The sequence below is a fragment of the Pseudophryne corroboree genome, chromosome 1 (assembly GCF_028390025.1).
Source record: "Pseudophryne corroboree isolate aPseCor3 chromosome 1, aPseCor3.hap2, whole genome shotgun sequence".
Lineage (NCBI taxonomy): Eukaryota > Metazoa > Chordata > Amphibia > Anura > Myobatrachidae > Pseudophryne > Pseudophryne corroboree.
Genome location: NC_086444.1, coordinates 1,146,262,874 through 1,146,279,579, shown reverse-complemented (window position 1 = coordinate 1,146,279,579; position 16,706 = coordinate 1,146,262,874). Strand labels below are relative to the sequence as shown.

General features: G+C 47.9%; 1 protein-coding gene across 3 annotated transcripts in view; it reads left to right on the top strand.

The window, feature by feature from the left end:
* HTT (huntingtin) overlaps positions 1-16,706 on the top strand; it is a 517,727-nt gene that overhangs the window by 74,920 nt on the left and 426,101 nt on the right. Inside the window, exons 10-12 of one of the 3 annotated variants that reach the window (XM_063924303.1) lie at positions 10,252-10,299; positions 13,668-13,748; positions 16,342-16,697. In XM_063924303.1, coding sequence (XP_063780373.1) covers positions 10,252-10,299; positions 13,668-13,748; positions 16,342-16,697 — 485 coding nt within the window. The remainder of the gene's footprint in view (positions 1-10,251; positions 10,300-13,667; positions 13,749-16,341; positions 16,698-16,706) is intronic. The other 2 variants (XM_063924312.1, XM_063924321.1) reach the window with 2 other exon arrangements.

Genomic DNA, 16,706 nt, shown 5'->3' with positions numbered 1-16,706 from the left:
CCCAATTTCTCCCAAAGGTGGTATCAGCGTTTCATTTGAACAAACCTATTGTGGTGCCTGTGGCTACTCGGGACTTGGAGGATTCCAAGTTGCTGGACGTAGTCCGGGCTTTGAAAATTTGTTTCCAGGACGGCTGGAGTCAGGAAAACTGACTCGCTATTTATCCTGCATGCACCCAACAAGCTGGGTGCTCCTGCTTCAAAGCAAACTATTGCTCGCTGGGTCTGTTGCACGATTCAGCTGGCACATTCTGCGGCTGGACTGCCGCATCCTAAATCAGTAAAAGCCCATTCCACAAGGAAGGTGGGCTCTTCTTGGGCGGCTGCCCGAGGGGTCTCGGCTTTACAGCTTTGCCGAACTGCTACTTGGTCGGGTTCAAACACATTTGCTAAATTCTACAAGTTTGAAACCCTGGCTGAGGAGGACCTTGAGTTTGCTCATTCGGTGCTGCAGAGTCATCCGCACTCTCCCGCCCGTTTGGGAGCTTTGGTATAATCCCCATGGTCCTTACGGAGTTCCCAGCATCCACTAGGACGTCAGAGAAAATAAGAATTTACTCACCGGTAATGCTATTTCTCGTAGTCCGTAGTGGATGCTGGGCGCCCGTCCCAAGTGCGGACTCTCTGCAATACATGTATATAGTTATTGCTTCACTAAAGCGTTATTGTTATGAGCCATCCGTAAAAGGAGGCTCAGTTGTTTTTCATACTGTTAACTGGGTATGGTTATCACAAGTTATACGGTGTGGCTGGTATGAGTCTTACCCTGGATTCCAAATCCTTTCCTTGTTGTGTCAGCTCTTCCGGGCACAGTTTCCCTAACTGAGGTCTGGAGGAGGGGCATAGAGGGAGGAGCCAATGCACACCAGATAGTACCTAATCTTTCTTTTAGAGTGCCCAGTCTCCTGAGGAGCCCGTCTATTCCCCATGGTCCTTACGGAGTTCCCAGCATCCACTACGGACTACGAGAAATAGAATTACCGGTGAGTAAATTCTTATTTAGTGCACCGCGTCCCCTCGCATGGCTCGCTTCGCTCGCCATGCTTCGGGCATGGTGCCTTCGCTTCGCTCGGCACAGATTACTGTTCCAATCGTAGTCCACGTGGATCGTTAAGTATGAAAAGGTTCAAAAAAAGAAAAAAATTGTGAAAAACTCATGTCGACCCTTTGACCTGTCGACCTAGAACATGTCGACCTAAAGACCCTGTCGACCTAGACACCCTGTCGACCTAGTTACTGTCGACCAATAGTGGTCGACCTAGACATTGTCGACTTAGTTACTGTCGACTTTCAATCCGGATCCCGTGTAGGATACTACACGAAGGGCAGCGTCTTCAAACTTTGCATATAGACGCTGGATGTGCAAACATCTTCCCAATTGAAGTGGCTGTTTCGCATGCGTTTGTGCAATTTACAGCTCCATAGCACTTCAGCCATGTTCCCTATCTACATCACCATCGCTCGCAACCCTCATTTAGTGAGTTTATTACGTTTCATTATCCAGTATTCTTGGAGCAAAAATATTTTGCACAATGCTGTACAGTATGGGGAAATGGCGATTTACGTGATAAACAGTTGTATTAGATATATAGATGTCTTTGTCCATATGAGGTTACAGCCTGAAGAGGAAATATGAAACATTAAACGTCTGAGAAGAGGGCGAGGACCACTGAAGTGGGTGAAGGGAAGATGTATGTCACGCGCTCAGTGCTAGATTATGGTCTTCATGTGCCAGGAGCCGAAATCTATGAAGGGCCTATTGCACGCGGCGCAGTGGGTGTGATTAGCGCCACAGAGAATTTCTCCCCCTGAGAGCAGGGGTGAGTGGCGACATACTACATCACTGCACTTCCTCCCCACACCACAATACGTCTCCCCACTATGGGGCATATTTATCACAATACGCAGTGCCAATGGAATGCAATAAATGTGACCAAAATCGCATGGAGATGACTAAGCTCTGTCCCTGCGAATCCGGTTACCACATTTCTCAGGGTATTTTTCATGAAAAATACCCTGAGATTGCACAGCGCATGCACTGCCACAGTCACATGCTGTGGGCAGCCCACCACAGGGCAGGGCAGCATGCTAATGGCCGCCAGCGAGGCGATTTCCCCCCCCACAACGCCGCATTGCCGCCTCGACCACCCCTCAAACACCTTTGCCGGTCAATTAGGCAGAGGCGTTCACATTACAGAGATGCGATCGCATTTCCATGCACGCGCAGAGTGGGCCCAGCGCATGTGCACTGGGCCAATACATGGTATGGGAGTATGCGACTATACTAATAAGGACTAATAGGAAGGCAAATATACAGGTGGAGAGGGGGCATAGACACAGGTGTGGAGCAAGACAGAGATACTTGGGGGGGGGGGGGGGTAGAGGTGGTGAGGCAGAGATACAGATAGGGAGGGACACTGGAGAGGGGGCAGAGACACAGGTGGTGAGGCAGAGACACAGAAGGGAAGGAGGCAGAGATACAGGTAGGGAGGGACACGGTGGAGAGGGGGCAGAGACACAGCTGTGAGGAAGGCGGAGATACTGTACAGGTGGAGAGGGAGACAGAGACACAGGTGTGGAGGTGGTTGAGATACAGGTGGAGAGGGTGGCATAGATGCTGGTGGAAGAGCAGCAGGGGAGGAGCAAATATGGTGTCTTGAGGCACATTCACAGGAAGAGCTGTGACTCCTTTGATAACTGCTGCATTTGTGAAATTCCTGGCAACCAAGTCGGTCCTAAATGGTCTGTTACTAACTAACCACTACCACAACGCCCGGGCATTCCCACTGCCTCCCAGCTCTACCCACCTGCTGCCAATCCAGCTTCAAAAGTTCACTTACTTCGTGACTGCGGAGCTTTGAACCTTCCGACAGGTATAGGATGAAGGGCTTTGGATGGGTCTGGGAGGCGGGACTTTGGACGGGTCAGTATGAGGAGTTTCTGACGGGGCTGGGATGCGGAGCTTCTGTTGGTCCGGGATGCGGAGCTTCTGTTGGTCCGGGAGGCAGAGCTTATTATGGGCTTAGGAGGTGGGGCTTCTGACAGAACAGGGGCGGAGCTTCTTACAGGTCGGGAGATGGTGCTGCGGCTGCCTGACTCTGACATTAGAGGGACATTTGTCGGCTGGCTGTGGTCAGGGAGGGGAGAGAGCTGGGCTTGTGGTGACAGAAAATGTTTTCCTGTTAACACTGGTAGAACTGCAGGGGTTCCTGTGGGCCTATTTTCAATGGGGGTCCTGGAGCTGCAGCTCCATCCGCCCCATTGTTAATCAAGCTCTGCACATGCTGGCAGATCTTTTTCTCTGACGTCCTAGTGGATGCTGGGACTTCCGTAAGGACCATGGGGAATAGCGGCTCCGCAGGAGACTGGGCACAAAGTAAAAGCTTTAGGACTAGCTGGTGTGCACTGGCTCCTCCCCCTATGACCCTCCTCCAAGCCTCAGTTAAGATTTTGTGCCCGGCCGAGAAGGGTGCAATCTAGGTGGCTCTCCTGAGCTGCTTAGAAGTAAAAGTATACTTAGGTTTTTTATTTTCAGTGAGTCCTGCTGGCAACAGGCTCACTGCAGCGCGGGACTAAGGGGAGAAGAAGCGAACTCACCTGCGTGCAGAGTGGATTGGGCTTCTTGGCTACTGGACATTAGCTCCAGAGGGACGATCACAGGTTCAGCCTGGATGGGTCCCGGAGCCGCGCCGCCGGCCCCCTTACAGAGCCAGAAGAGCGAAGAGGTCCGGAGAAAGCGGCGGCAGAAGACGTTCCTGTCTTCAGATAAGGTAGCGCACAGCACTGCAGCTGTGCGCCATTGCTCTCAGCACACTTCACACTCCGGTCACTGAGGGTGCAGGGCGCTGGGGGGAGCGCCCTGAGACGCAATAAAACTTGATAAAAACCTTATGTGGCTAAAGAAATGCATCACATATAGCTCCTGGGCTATATGGATGCATTTAACCCCTGCCAGTTTTCCAGAAAAAAGCGGGAGAAAAGGCCGCCGTGAAGGGGGCGGAGCCTATCTCCTCAGCACACAAGCGCCATTTTCTTTCACAGCTCCGCTGGAAGGACGGCTCCCTGACTCTCCCCTGCAGACTACACTACAGAAACAGGGTAAAACAAGAGAGGGGGGCACTATTGGCAGCTAATATATAATACAGCAGCTATAAAGGGAGTAACACTTATATAAGGTTATCCCTGAATATATATAGCGCTCTGGTGTGTGCTGGCAAACTCTCCCTCTGTCTCCCCAAAGGGCTAGTGGGGTCCTATCCTCTGTCAGAGCATTCCCTGTGTGTGTGCTGGGTGTCGGTACGATTGTGTCGACATGTATGAGGAGGAAAATGATGTGGAAGCAGAGCAATTGCCTGTGTTAGTGATGTCACCCCCTAGGGAGTCGACACCTGACTGGATGGTTGTATTTAAAGAATTACGTGACAATGGCAGCACTTTGCAAAAAACTGTTGACGACATGAGACAGCCGGCAAATCAGTTAATGCCTATTCAGGCGTCTCAGACACCGTCAGGGGCGCTAAAACGCCCGTTACCTCAGATGGTCGACACAGACCCAGACACGGATACTGAATCCAGTGTCGACGGTGAGGAGACGAACGTAATGTCCAGTAGGGCCACACGTTACATGATCACGGCGATGAAGGAGGCATTGAACATTTCTGACACTACAAGTACCACAAAAAAGGGTATTATGTGGGGTGTGAAAAAACTACCAGTAGTTTTTCCTGAATCAGATGAATTAAATGAGGTGTGTGATAAGGCGTGGGTTTCCCCCGATAAAAAACTGCTGATTTCTAACAAATTATTGGCACTATACCCTTTCCCGCCAGAGGTTAGGGCACGTTGGGAAACACCCCCTAGGGTAGATAAGGCGCTCACACGCTTATCAAAACAAGTGGCGTTACCGTCTCCTGATACGGCCGCCCTCAAGGAACCAGCTGATAGAAGGCTGGAAAATATCCTAAAAGGTATATACACACATACTGGTGTTATACTGCGACCAGCAATCGCCTCAGCCTAAATGTGCAGCGCTGGAGTGGCTTGGTCGGATTCCCTGACTGAAAATATTGATACCCTGGATAGGGACAGTATATTATTAACTATAGAGCATTTAAAGGATGCATTACTATATATGCGAGATGCACAGAGGGATATTTGCACCCTGGCATCAAGAGTGAGTGCGATGTCCATTTCTGCCAGAAGGGCGTTATGGACGCGACAGTGGTCAGGTGATGCAGATTCCAAACGACATATGGAAGTATTGCCGTATAAAGGGGAGGAGTTATTTGGGGTCGGTCTATCAGACCTGGTGGCCACGGCAACGGCTGGAAAGTCCACCTTTTTACCCCAGGTCACCTCTCAGCAGAAAAAGACACCGTCTTTTCAAACTCAGTCCTTTCGTTCCCATAAGAACAAGCGGGCAAAAGGCCACTCATTTCTGCCCCGGGGCAGAGGAAGAGGAAAAAGACTGCACCAGGCAGCCTCTTCCCAGGAGCAGAAGCCCTCCCCCGCTTCTGCCAAGTCTTCAGCATGACGCTGGGGCTTTACAAGCGGACTCAGGCACGGTGGGGGCCCGTCTCAAAAATTTCAACGCGCAGTGGGCTCACTCGCAAGTGGTCCCCTGGATCCTGCAGGTAGTATCACAGGGGTACAAATTGGAATTCGAGACGTCTCCCCCTCGAAGATTCCTGAAGTCTGCTCTACCAACGTCTCCCTCCGACAGGGAGGCAGTATTGGAAGCTATTCACAAGCTGTATTCCCAGCAGGTGATAATCAAGGTACCCCACCTACAACAGGGAAAGGGGTATTATTCCACGCTGTTTGTGGTACCGAAGCCGGACGGCTCGGTGAGACCAATTTTAAATCTAAAATCCTTGAACACTTACATAAAAAGGTTCAAGTTCAAGATGGAATTACTCAGAGCAGTGATAGCGAATCTTGAAGAAGGGGACTATATGGTATCTCTGGACATCAAAGATGCTTATCTCCATGTCCCAATCTTCCCTTGTCACCAAGGGTACCTCAGGTTTGTGGTACAAGACTGTCATTATCAGTTTCAGACGCTGCCGTTTGGATTGTCCACGGCACCCCGGGTCTTTACCAAGGTAATGGCCGAAATGATGATTCTTCTTCGAAGAAAAGGCGTCTTAATTATCCCTTACTTGGACGATCTCCTGATAAGGGCAAGGTCCAGGGAACAGTTAGAGTTCGGAGTAGCACTGTCTCAGGTAGTGTTACGTCAGCACGGGTGGATTCTAAATATCCCAAAATCACAGCTGATTCCAACAACACGTCTACTGTTCCTGGGGATGATTCTGGACACAGTCCAGAAAAAGGTGTTTCTCCCGGAGGAGAAGGCCAGGGAGTTATCCGAGCTAGTCAGGAACCTCCTAAAACCAGGCCAGGTGTCAGTGCATCAATGCACGAGAGTCCTGGGAAAAATGGTGGCTTCTTACGAAGCGATTCCATTCGGAAGATTCCATGCAAGAACGTTTCAGTGGGATCTGCTGGACAAATGGTCCGGATCGCATCTTCAGATGCATCAGCGGATTACCCTATCTCCAAGGACAAGGGTGTCTCTCCTGTGGTGGTTACAGAGGGCTCATCTTCTAGAGGGCCGCAGATTCGACATTCAGGATTGGATGCTGGTGACCACGGATGCCAGCCTGAGAGGCTGGGGAGCAGTCACACAGGGAAGAAATTTCCAGGGCTTGTGGTCAAGCATGGAAACGTCTCTTCACATAAATATCCTGGAACTAAGGGCCATTTACAATGCCCTAAGTCAAGCAAGGCCTCTGCTTCAGGGTCAGTCGGTATTGATCAAATCGGACAACATCACGGCAGTCACCCACGTAAACAGACAGGGCGGCACAAGAAGCAGGAGGGCAATGGCAGAAGCTGCAAGGATTCTCCGCTGGGCGGAAAATCATGTGGTAGCACTGTCAGCAGTGTTCATTCCGGGAGTGGACAACTGGGAAGCAGACTTCCTCAGCAGACTGGTAACACTGTGGGTGTACCAGTCGGTGTATGTGTTCCCTCCTCTGCCTCTCATACCAAAAGTACTGAGAATCATAAGAAAGAGAGGAGTAAGAACTATACTCGTGGCTCCGGATTGGCCAAGAAGAACTTGGTACCCGGAACTGCAAGAGATGCTCACGGAGGATCCGTGGCCTCTACCTCTAAGAAAGGACCTGCTCCAGCAGGGACCTTGTCTGTTCCAAGACTTACCGCGGCTGCGTTTGACGGCATGGCGGTTGAACGCCGGATCCTGATGGAAAAAGGCATTCCAGATGAAGTCATCCCTACCCTGATCAAAGCCAGGAAGGATGTAACCGCGAAACATTATCACCGCATTTGGCGAAAATATGTTGCGTGGTGTGAGGCCAAGAAGGCCCCCACAGAGGAATTTCAACTGGGTCGTTTCTTACATGTCCTGCAAGCAGGACTGTCTATGGGCCTAAAATTAGGATCCATTAAGGTTCAAATTTCGGCCCTGTCGATCTTCTTCCAGAAAGAACTGGCTTCAGTGCCTGAAGTTCAGACGTTTGTCAAGTGGGTACTGCATATACAGCCTCCTTTTGTGCCACCAGTGGCACCTTGGGATCTCAATGTAGTTTTAGGGTTCCTAAAATCACATTGGTTTGAACCACTCACCACTGTGGAATTGAAATATCTCACATGGAAAGTGGTAATGCTGTTAGCCCTGGCTTCAGCCAGGCGTGTCTCAGAATTGGCGGCTTTATCCTATAAAAGCCCTTACCTAATTTTTCATTCAGACAGGGCAGAATTGAGGACTCGTCCTCAATTTCTCCCTAAGGTGGTTTCAGCGTTTCACATGAACCAACCTATTGTGGTACCTGCGGCTACTAGGGACTTGGAGGACTCCAAGTTACTGGACGTAGTCAGGGCCCTGAAAATATATGTTTCCAGGACGGCTGGAGTCAGAAAATCTGACTCGCTGTTTATCCTGTATGCACCCAACAAGCTGGGTGCTCCTGCTTCTAAGCAGACGATTGCTCGTTGGATTTGTAGTACAATTCAGCTTGCACATTCTGTGGCAGGACTGCCACAGCCAAAATCTGTTAAAGCCCATTCCACAAGGAAAGTGGGCTCATCTTGGGCGGCTGCCCGAGGGGTCTCGGCTTTACAACTTTGCCGAGCAGCTACTTGGTCAGGGGGCAAACACGTTTGCAAAATTTTACAAATTCGATACCCTGGCTGAGGAGGACCTGGAGTTCTCTCATTCGGTGCTGCAGAGTCATCCGCACTCTCCCGCCCGTTTGGGAGCTTTGGTATAATCCCCATGGTCCTTACGGAAGTCCCAGCATCCACTAGGACGTCAGAGAAAATAAGAATTTACTTACCGATAATTCTATTTCTCGTAGTCCGTAGTGGATGCTGGGCGCCCATCCCAAGTGCGGATTGTCTGCAATACTTGTATATAGTTATTGTTACAAAAAATCGGGTTGTTTATTGTTGTGAGCCATCTTTTTAGAGGCTCCTAAGTTTTATCATACTGTTAACTGGGTTCAGATCACAGGTTGTACAGTGTGATTGGTGTGGCTGGTATGAGTCTTACCCGGGATTCAAAATCCTTCCTTATTGTGTACGCTCGTCCGGGCACAGTATCATAACTGAGGCTTGGAGGAGGGTCATAGGGGGAGGAGCCAGTGCACACCAGCTAGTCCTAAAGCTTTTACTTTGTGCCCAGTCTCCTGCGGAGCCGCTATTCCCCATGGTCCTTACGGAAGTCCCAGCATCCACTACGGACTACGAGAAATAGAATTATCGGTAAGTAAATTCTTATTTTTTCAGAAATGCATTTAAGCATCAGGTTTTGCATGCACTGTATATGCCTGTCTGAGCTGCTGCTGCCGTTCATTGTGGTGTTAATGTGGCAGTAACAAAAGGAGAGAGAGAGGGATTTTAGAAAGTGAATAAAGGAGAATGGACACACCAAGTGCCACTCTTCCTCCTGTCCTGTATCTACAGCGTGCACTGCAGGGCTCTACACAGCTTAATATAACTGAGGCAGGTGTGTCACCCATGGGTACATCACATCCTGTGATTAATAAATCACTCCAAGCCGCAGTATAGAGAAACCAATGTATAGGCAGAAATGTACTAGTGCATATAAAAAAATAAAAAATAAATAAATAAATATATATATATATATATATATATATATATATATATATATATATATATATATATATATATATATATATATATATATATATAATATATATATAATATATATATATATATAATCTTACTTTTTTTTTCTCCAGTGCAAACCTGCACATTGTAGTTATATATTTAGAGTCACGTCTAGTGTTTGGAGTAAATCCAAGTAGAAAATTCAGGGCCTAATTTAGACCCGATCGCAGTAGCAAAATTGTTCTCTAATGGTCAAAACCATGCTGCAGTGCAGGTGAGGCAGATGTAACATGTGCAGAGAGACTTCGATTTGGGTGGGGGGGTGTTGAAACTGAAATCTAAATTGCTGTGTAAATATAAAGCAGCCAGTATTTACCCTGCACAGAAACAAAATAACCCACCCAAATCTAACTCTCTCTCTTTGCACATGTTACATTTGCCCCACCTACAGTGCCCATGGTTTTGCCCATTAGAGAAAAATGTTGCTGCTGCGATCAGGGCTGAATTAGGCTCTCAGTCTTGCATCTTCACAAAACCAAGTTGCAGTGCAGTTATTGCAAATGTCATTGAACATTATTGCATCTGAACCCCTTATCCAGTTTGTACCCTCCAGTTGGGTTTGTTCTCAACTGTTCTTGAGGTTCCTAATTGTTAAGTCCCATGTTTAATTTATACACCGAGATTAGATATGGGCAAAATTGGATTAATACAGCTAGAGGTTCCGCAACCTAACAACTCTCTCTGATGCATAACACATAACTTGGCTTGCCCCATTATAATACTTGCCATCCATTTGCTATATGCTGTAGGGATATCGGTAGAAGTACACATTGGTAGGAGGAGAGTTCTTTACAGCCTGAGCTCCTGAGTGATGGTCTGTAGATGGCCTGTAACAGTCTTTCTCTAATTTCATACTCCTTTTCTGATATTCTCCTCTGCGAATGAATAAATCTGTGCTAGCTTTAATGATATTACTGTGGGGTGATCCTCTACTAATCTAATTCTACCCAAAGAGCTCTCCCAACCTTGATGTCTGCTACTGCATGCCTCCCTAATAATTTCTCTGCACTCTTCCATTCTCTGTGATTTGCAGCCGGGGGAAGTTCTACCTGCAGCCCTGTTCTGTCCAGGAAACTAAAAGGTGATTACTGTTTGTTCTTCAACCGATTTACCCCCCCCCCCCCTTCTTTCTGCAGCTCTGCTGATCATTCCATATACTGTACTCATGTAACCCTCTTTAAGCCTCCGCAGTCATCAGCATTTCATATCACAAACCTCTTGCCATTAACTTGCATTCTTATACATTAGAGGTTGTAGGTGTCCTGAACGTACAGTTAAACTCTTTGAAACGCATTTAAACTGTGATAATTCAGTGTTTTTCTTCAACTATGTTCATTTTGCTGTGTAAATTGTCCTTTTACTGGGGTGTCTAATGTAACACTGTCTATACAGGGAACAGTTGTCCTGAGTTGTTGTTGAGCCGTTTCATCCAGATTGCTCAGTCCATGCACCCAAAGTTTGTAGCCAAAATGATTGGTTCTCATGATAATATGGATTTGGGATAGATCAGCATGCCAGGTGACGCAGATCAGATTCTGTCCGTCTGCCCATGTGCTGAAATAGTTTCTGAATATTGTGATGGTTTTGGCCCAAGAATTGCCAGCCTTGTTCTGCAGATGTGTGCACACTATGGTGATATGTTCTCTTATCTGTGCTATAGTGACAAACTAAAGCCAAGTGGAAGTTACTGTATGCCTGTTTGCCTAGTGTGCATTTACAATGCACTAATCCAGACGGGTGTAGTACGGCTGACCGGCGGTCAGGAGACCGCCGGTCAGCTTACCGACGCCGGGATCTCGGCGGGGAGGGGCGAGTGCAGCAAGCCCCTTGCGGGCTCGGTGGCGACCTGTGGTCGCCACGGGTTCTATTCCCACTCTATGGGTGTCGTGGACACCCACAAGTGGAAATAGTCCCTGTTGGTCGGCATGCCGACCATCGGGATAGTGTGCCGTCGGGATGGTGGAGGAGGTCATGTGACTGTCGGTCAGCTGATCGGCGGTCACATGAATACCACCCATCCAGGGTGTAGAACGGCTGACCGGCGCCGGGATCCCGGCAGCATACCGACGCCGGGCTCCCGGCGGGGAGGGGCGAGTGCAGCAAGCCCCTTGCGGGCTCGCTGGCGACCTGCGGTCGCCATGGGTTCTATTCCCACTCTATGGGTGTCGTGGACACCCACGAGTGGACATAGTCCCTGTTGGTCGGCATGCCAGCCGTCGGGATGGTGGAGGAGGTCATGTGACTGTCGTTCAGCTGACCGGCGGTCACATGAATACCACCCATCCAGACTTGCGTGTATACAGTATATAATCTCTTGACTGGTGCGCCAGAAAGGGGGTTGTAAGGGATGTGCGTACATACTGTAGGCAGAATGCGGTAAGGGCCCATGTAGAACTGCATAGACAGGCACATACTGTACATCTGTTGGGAGTGCAGGAACATGTATTTGCTGATGATGACTTTGCTTACAACAATCAAATATGTTGCTGGTGCGGAGGCAGCCGCATCTAGTGGTAAATTTGGCTCTGTATATTGACGGGGGGATACTATTTTTATGAGTAGTATACCCACAATTGGTAATTGACTCCTCATCAGCTCCTTATTCTGTAAAAGATGAGACTTCACAGCAGTATTGGGTTGAAGAAGTTCTCGGTCTTACGGCTGCAAGTATTCTCCAAATGAAATATTAATTACAGTACATTGCCATGTTTTATGGCGCTGTATTATTTTGAATGTTTCATACTGAAAGAACAGACACAAGGAGGCGTCTGTATTGAACCGCCCGTCTCCTGAGTTCATCCTCCCTAAAACTGCAGCTTCCAATAGATGTTTTGTTTCTGTTAAACAGTATGGTGCCAGCAATAATAGTATCCTACTGACCAAAGCCTGGGAGACCCTGTCCAACTGAGAGAAGGGGTCTACTCTATATAGCATACGTGGAGATTGCCCATTTGTGGTCAGATTCAATAGTTGGCTTGATCACCAGGTGGCATATATGACCGCAGTCTGCCATGATCTCGGCTGAGAAGGCAGTACATACATGTCCTCTTACATCCTTGCTGCAGACACGCTAAACAGCCCTTCAAGTGGCGCCATGCTGTGGCTGGACTCTGTAGCGCCGGGCGTCTGTTTTTGCATCTCTTGCCGCACAAATACGTCTTAGACGCAATGTGATACAATAGAACGCACAAGCAGCTTTTGCTGATTAAAATGCTGTGCAGCATGCCTGTGCGTGACTGTGACTGTATTTGCATACAAAACACTATGCTACAGTGTTGTCCTGGAGAACACTGTAACGTTTCATTACGGATGCAGATAGAGCCGCTATTACACACAGAATATAGGCATTGCACATATTTTAATCAGCAGAAGCTGCTCCTGCGTCCTATTTCATTACATTGCGTCTAAGACGCATTTTCGCAGTAAAAGGAGCAAAACACACTCGGCGCTACCGAGTCGCACGGCACTCACGCGTTATGTGTAAGCGATTAGTGACGCATGGAGCAAAGTTGTAAGAGGACATATCTGTACATGCTGTAGTTTGGCTCACTGGCCAAAGATATTTTGCACCGCACCTTGTGTAATCAATACAAATGTGTTTGGCTTGGACCATAACTGATGGGATAGCGGTCACATTGGCTAAAGAATTGTGCTTATGTGCTTAAAAAACAATAATAAAATCTACTTCACTGACTAGTGTTTTTTTGGATCTGTAATGAATCTGCAATGTTCTTTAACCCCTTTAGCTCTATTTCTACCATAGAGGATTGGTCCACCTTTGTCTTTCCCCCTGATCTAGACCAAAAATTATTATTTTTAAATGGCGGACAGTTTTCATTGGTGAAATTTGCTCCAGCTGAGTATTTCTAACGTGTAGTTAAAACCACCTCAATTGGAGTGGTATAGTATGCCGTCAGAAACTTGTGATTGCATAAATATATGGCTCTATTGAAGTTTATTTATACAGCGCTTACAAATAGTTTAAATAACTATATACTCCCTTCTGCATAGCGTAACGTCCAGGACACCAACCCCAGCCTCTGACGTTTCTGTTACTAGGCCGGTGACTGATAAGTGCGACGAGAGAGTAGAAGAGGGAATCCCTGTGGTAGCTGAGGTGGCATCTGTCTCCATTTGGTGTCTCGCCGCCTTTGACTGTGTATTGTGTGTTCTAAGGAGTTCATAGAGAGAGCCACTGATGTGTGAAGTGGTGACCAGCAGCAGGATCCTCTGTGACCACATTTGATATTTAATGATTCCTGAAGAAAATGGCGTTTGGGTGACCGCACTGGAATTTCTGTAACGTAGTTTCCTGTACAGTGTATCTTCATCATTTGGCTTGTTACTATTCTTGTCCTGAGAACGTGCGCTGCTGGGCGGTACTCCACATATTTTACAGTTTGATGATAGAATTTAGTGTGAAGTTTCTTGTTCTGTATCCTCTGTCAGGTAAAGTATGCCTGGGTGATGATGAAGGTTTGGAAGATGAGTCCGAACTGAAGTCTGATGTCACTGCTGCTCCTTGTACAGGTCAGTCCTGCACAGGCCCAACAGGCCATATCCTCAAAGGGGTGCTTCTGTCCAGGCCCGGCAACAGGGGGACAAAGGGAACACCTATAACAGGCAGCAAGGGTTAAAGGGGCCCCGAAGATCCGTAACACACACAAAATGTGCACCCAGCAGCACCTATTAATACTTTTTAACTGGACACCAAACAACTACGGAGCCGGCTGGCCGCATAAACCCTTCTGCAATCCACCCCCCACCCCCATTACTGTCCATTTGGTCTGGTCCCCGTGGAGCCGGCGTCATGACTCTGACGCCGCGCTGAACCAGTTGCTGCACGGCAGCAGCTCAGCCTTTGAGTGTGCCCAGTCACCTGCAGGTCACACTCACAGAGGTATTTCCAGCGCAGACAGCAGCCCACAGCTCAACCACTGCCCCTACTGATAGGAGAGACACCTCGGTGGAAGTAAGTCCCTCCTGGGTCCTTGCACCTCGGTAACTATCCGGCACTCTAACATGTGTAACCACTGCAATGTTATCTGCTTAGGTTTCCTTTCCTGGGGATGGCACACCCCAAATGCACAAAAACACTCAGTGGGAATGGCACTCCAAGACTGACAAATGGTGAACAAAGCTGGTTTTTCATATCAACGTTTCGCGGGGTCTCCCCCTTTATCAGGTATTGTGTGATGGAGGGGGAGACCCCGAAAAATGTTGATAAGAAACACCAGCTTGTTCACCATTCGTCAGTGCAATTCCCATCGTTATGATTATATATAATATAATATAATATAATATAATATAATATAATATAATTAAAATGTTTTTTATTAGGGGTTGAGTGTTTTTTTTTTTTGGGGGGGAGGGGTCAGATATGTCAGTGTACCATCCCTGAGATTTCTAGTCTTCCCTTATTATGGCCATGTCTGACCACAATCTGTAGCAAATAGGGGGAGCAATCACTACCCTAGAATCCTCTAGTCTCCTGAAGCCCGGAGCTCCCCATGGTGTGAGGTCATAGTGTAGGGGAACTGAATAGTGTTCTCTGTGTGCGATTTGCCTCCTATTTAAGGTAAGGTTCTCCATCATCATCATCATCATCATCATCATCATCATCATCATGTGTTCTGGTACATCGTAAGTACTCGTCAGAATTAAAGGCTATCCTTCTCCTTTTAATATTCACGATCTCTGCGAACATTGGGATACACCATGAAAACTGTTCAAAACGTGTTTTCCCATAGTCCCACACTCGCAGTTTGAAATGAAAGAAAGCATCTAATCGCCATTGGTTGCTGCACCTTTACCACACTGTTACTTGTGGACCCATTTTGTGAGTGTCAGCATGTTTGAAACCATTGGGGCATATGTAGTAGGGTCCGAGTTTGCTGGAGGTGCCGGATGCCTTGTAAGTGATTGCCGCTGTAAACCCCCCCCCCCCCCCCCCCCCCAAGAGATCGTCCGGCATCCCGCACCTCCTGCAAACTCTGATCCTATTACATATGCCCCTTTGTTTTGCGGGATTGTTTACTAAGCTAGTGGCTATTTAAACTTTGCGCACTGGGCCACGCAGCCCCCCTCCTGCGTTTATTGAGACCTGTGCTGAACTCCTGTAGTCTTTTTAATGACTGTAAATACAATTTAGAATAGAAGATTTATAAATATACCTCATGCAGGAGTTCCCTCATAGGTCATCATATCATACATATACTCTGTTACTTTTATGTTCCCAGCCACATTTTCCTCCTTTGACCATTTGTGCCTCCCCTATTTAGTTTTAAGTTTGCAGACTTCTTCCTATTTAATATAAGTGTGCTTCACCCTGGGCCTGGTTCTGAGCCGGACATGTCTCCGTTTTTCCAGCTGACTGAGTGTACTTCTAAATTTCAGAATGTAGAGTGCGCATGTGTCACACATGATATGTCATATGTAGGGGTGTGCCTGCCGCACCTTGTGCGAATGGAGACCAGCGTGAGAGTAGTAGCTTCTGGGTGACAACCTGGGTATCAAGACGCAGGAACGGGTGGTGGGATAGGTTTTTGCTTTCAGACGCACAGAGTTATGACCGATTCAGAGATGTGTCAAAATCACTTTGCTAATAAATGGTCACTGCAACGATCGTTGCAAAACCATCGTATCACATGTGCAGTGGCTCCACTCCGTTCATAACTGACATTCCATCCATCTCTGAATCACACCCTTAGTTTGGCCACTTGTTGCATTAGCATATGAGAGAGTAGAATGCTGCGGGCGGAAAAACATGCGACTCTGAATCAGCACCATTAGCTGAAGTGAAGCTACAGAAGAGAGGCCCAAGCAACGGTAAACAGAGGCAGCGTGTAGTGGAGAATACAGAGTTTCAGTATTTCGGAAGTGGCTGTCCCATAAATCTAGATTGCTTATATGCCTTATTCGTGCACTCGTCTGCACAGCATCTTTGTTATGCACCACTGTAGCTGTGGCCCTCCAGGTATTTATTACTGTGTATGTTCTCCTCACTGACCCACAAGCACTCTTAGGGTTACGTGTACTGTATACACAATGCACCAGTTCCGTTGCTGACATAGAAAACAATATACCAATTTTTGTAATGATATTTATTTTTTTTTTTTTTTAGCTGGCGTTAAGAGCGAGGGAACATCGGATGTGGCGGAGACTTCTGGTGGCACTGCTGCGGCTCCGGCCTCCTCCCTGGATTCTGTGACTCATGACATTATCACAGAGCAGCCCCGGTCACAGCACACCCTGCAGTCTGACTCTGTAGACCTGAGTGGTTCTGACCTGGCCAGCACTGCAACCGAAGGGGATGAGGAGGACATTTTAAGTCGCAGCTCTAGCCAAATCTGCACTGTCCAGTCTGACCTAGACTTGAATGAGGGAACCACGCAGGCTTCCTCACCGGTGAGCGACAGCTCACAGACCACCACAGAAGGTCCAGACTCTGCTGTGACCCCTTCGGACAGTTCTGAAATTGTAAGTGTG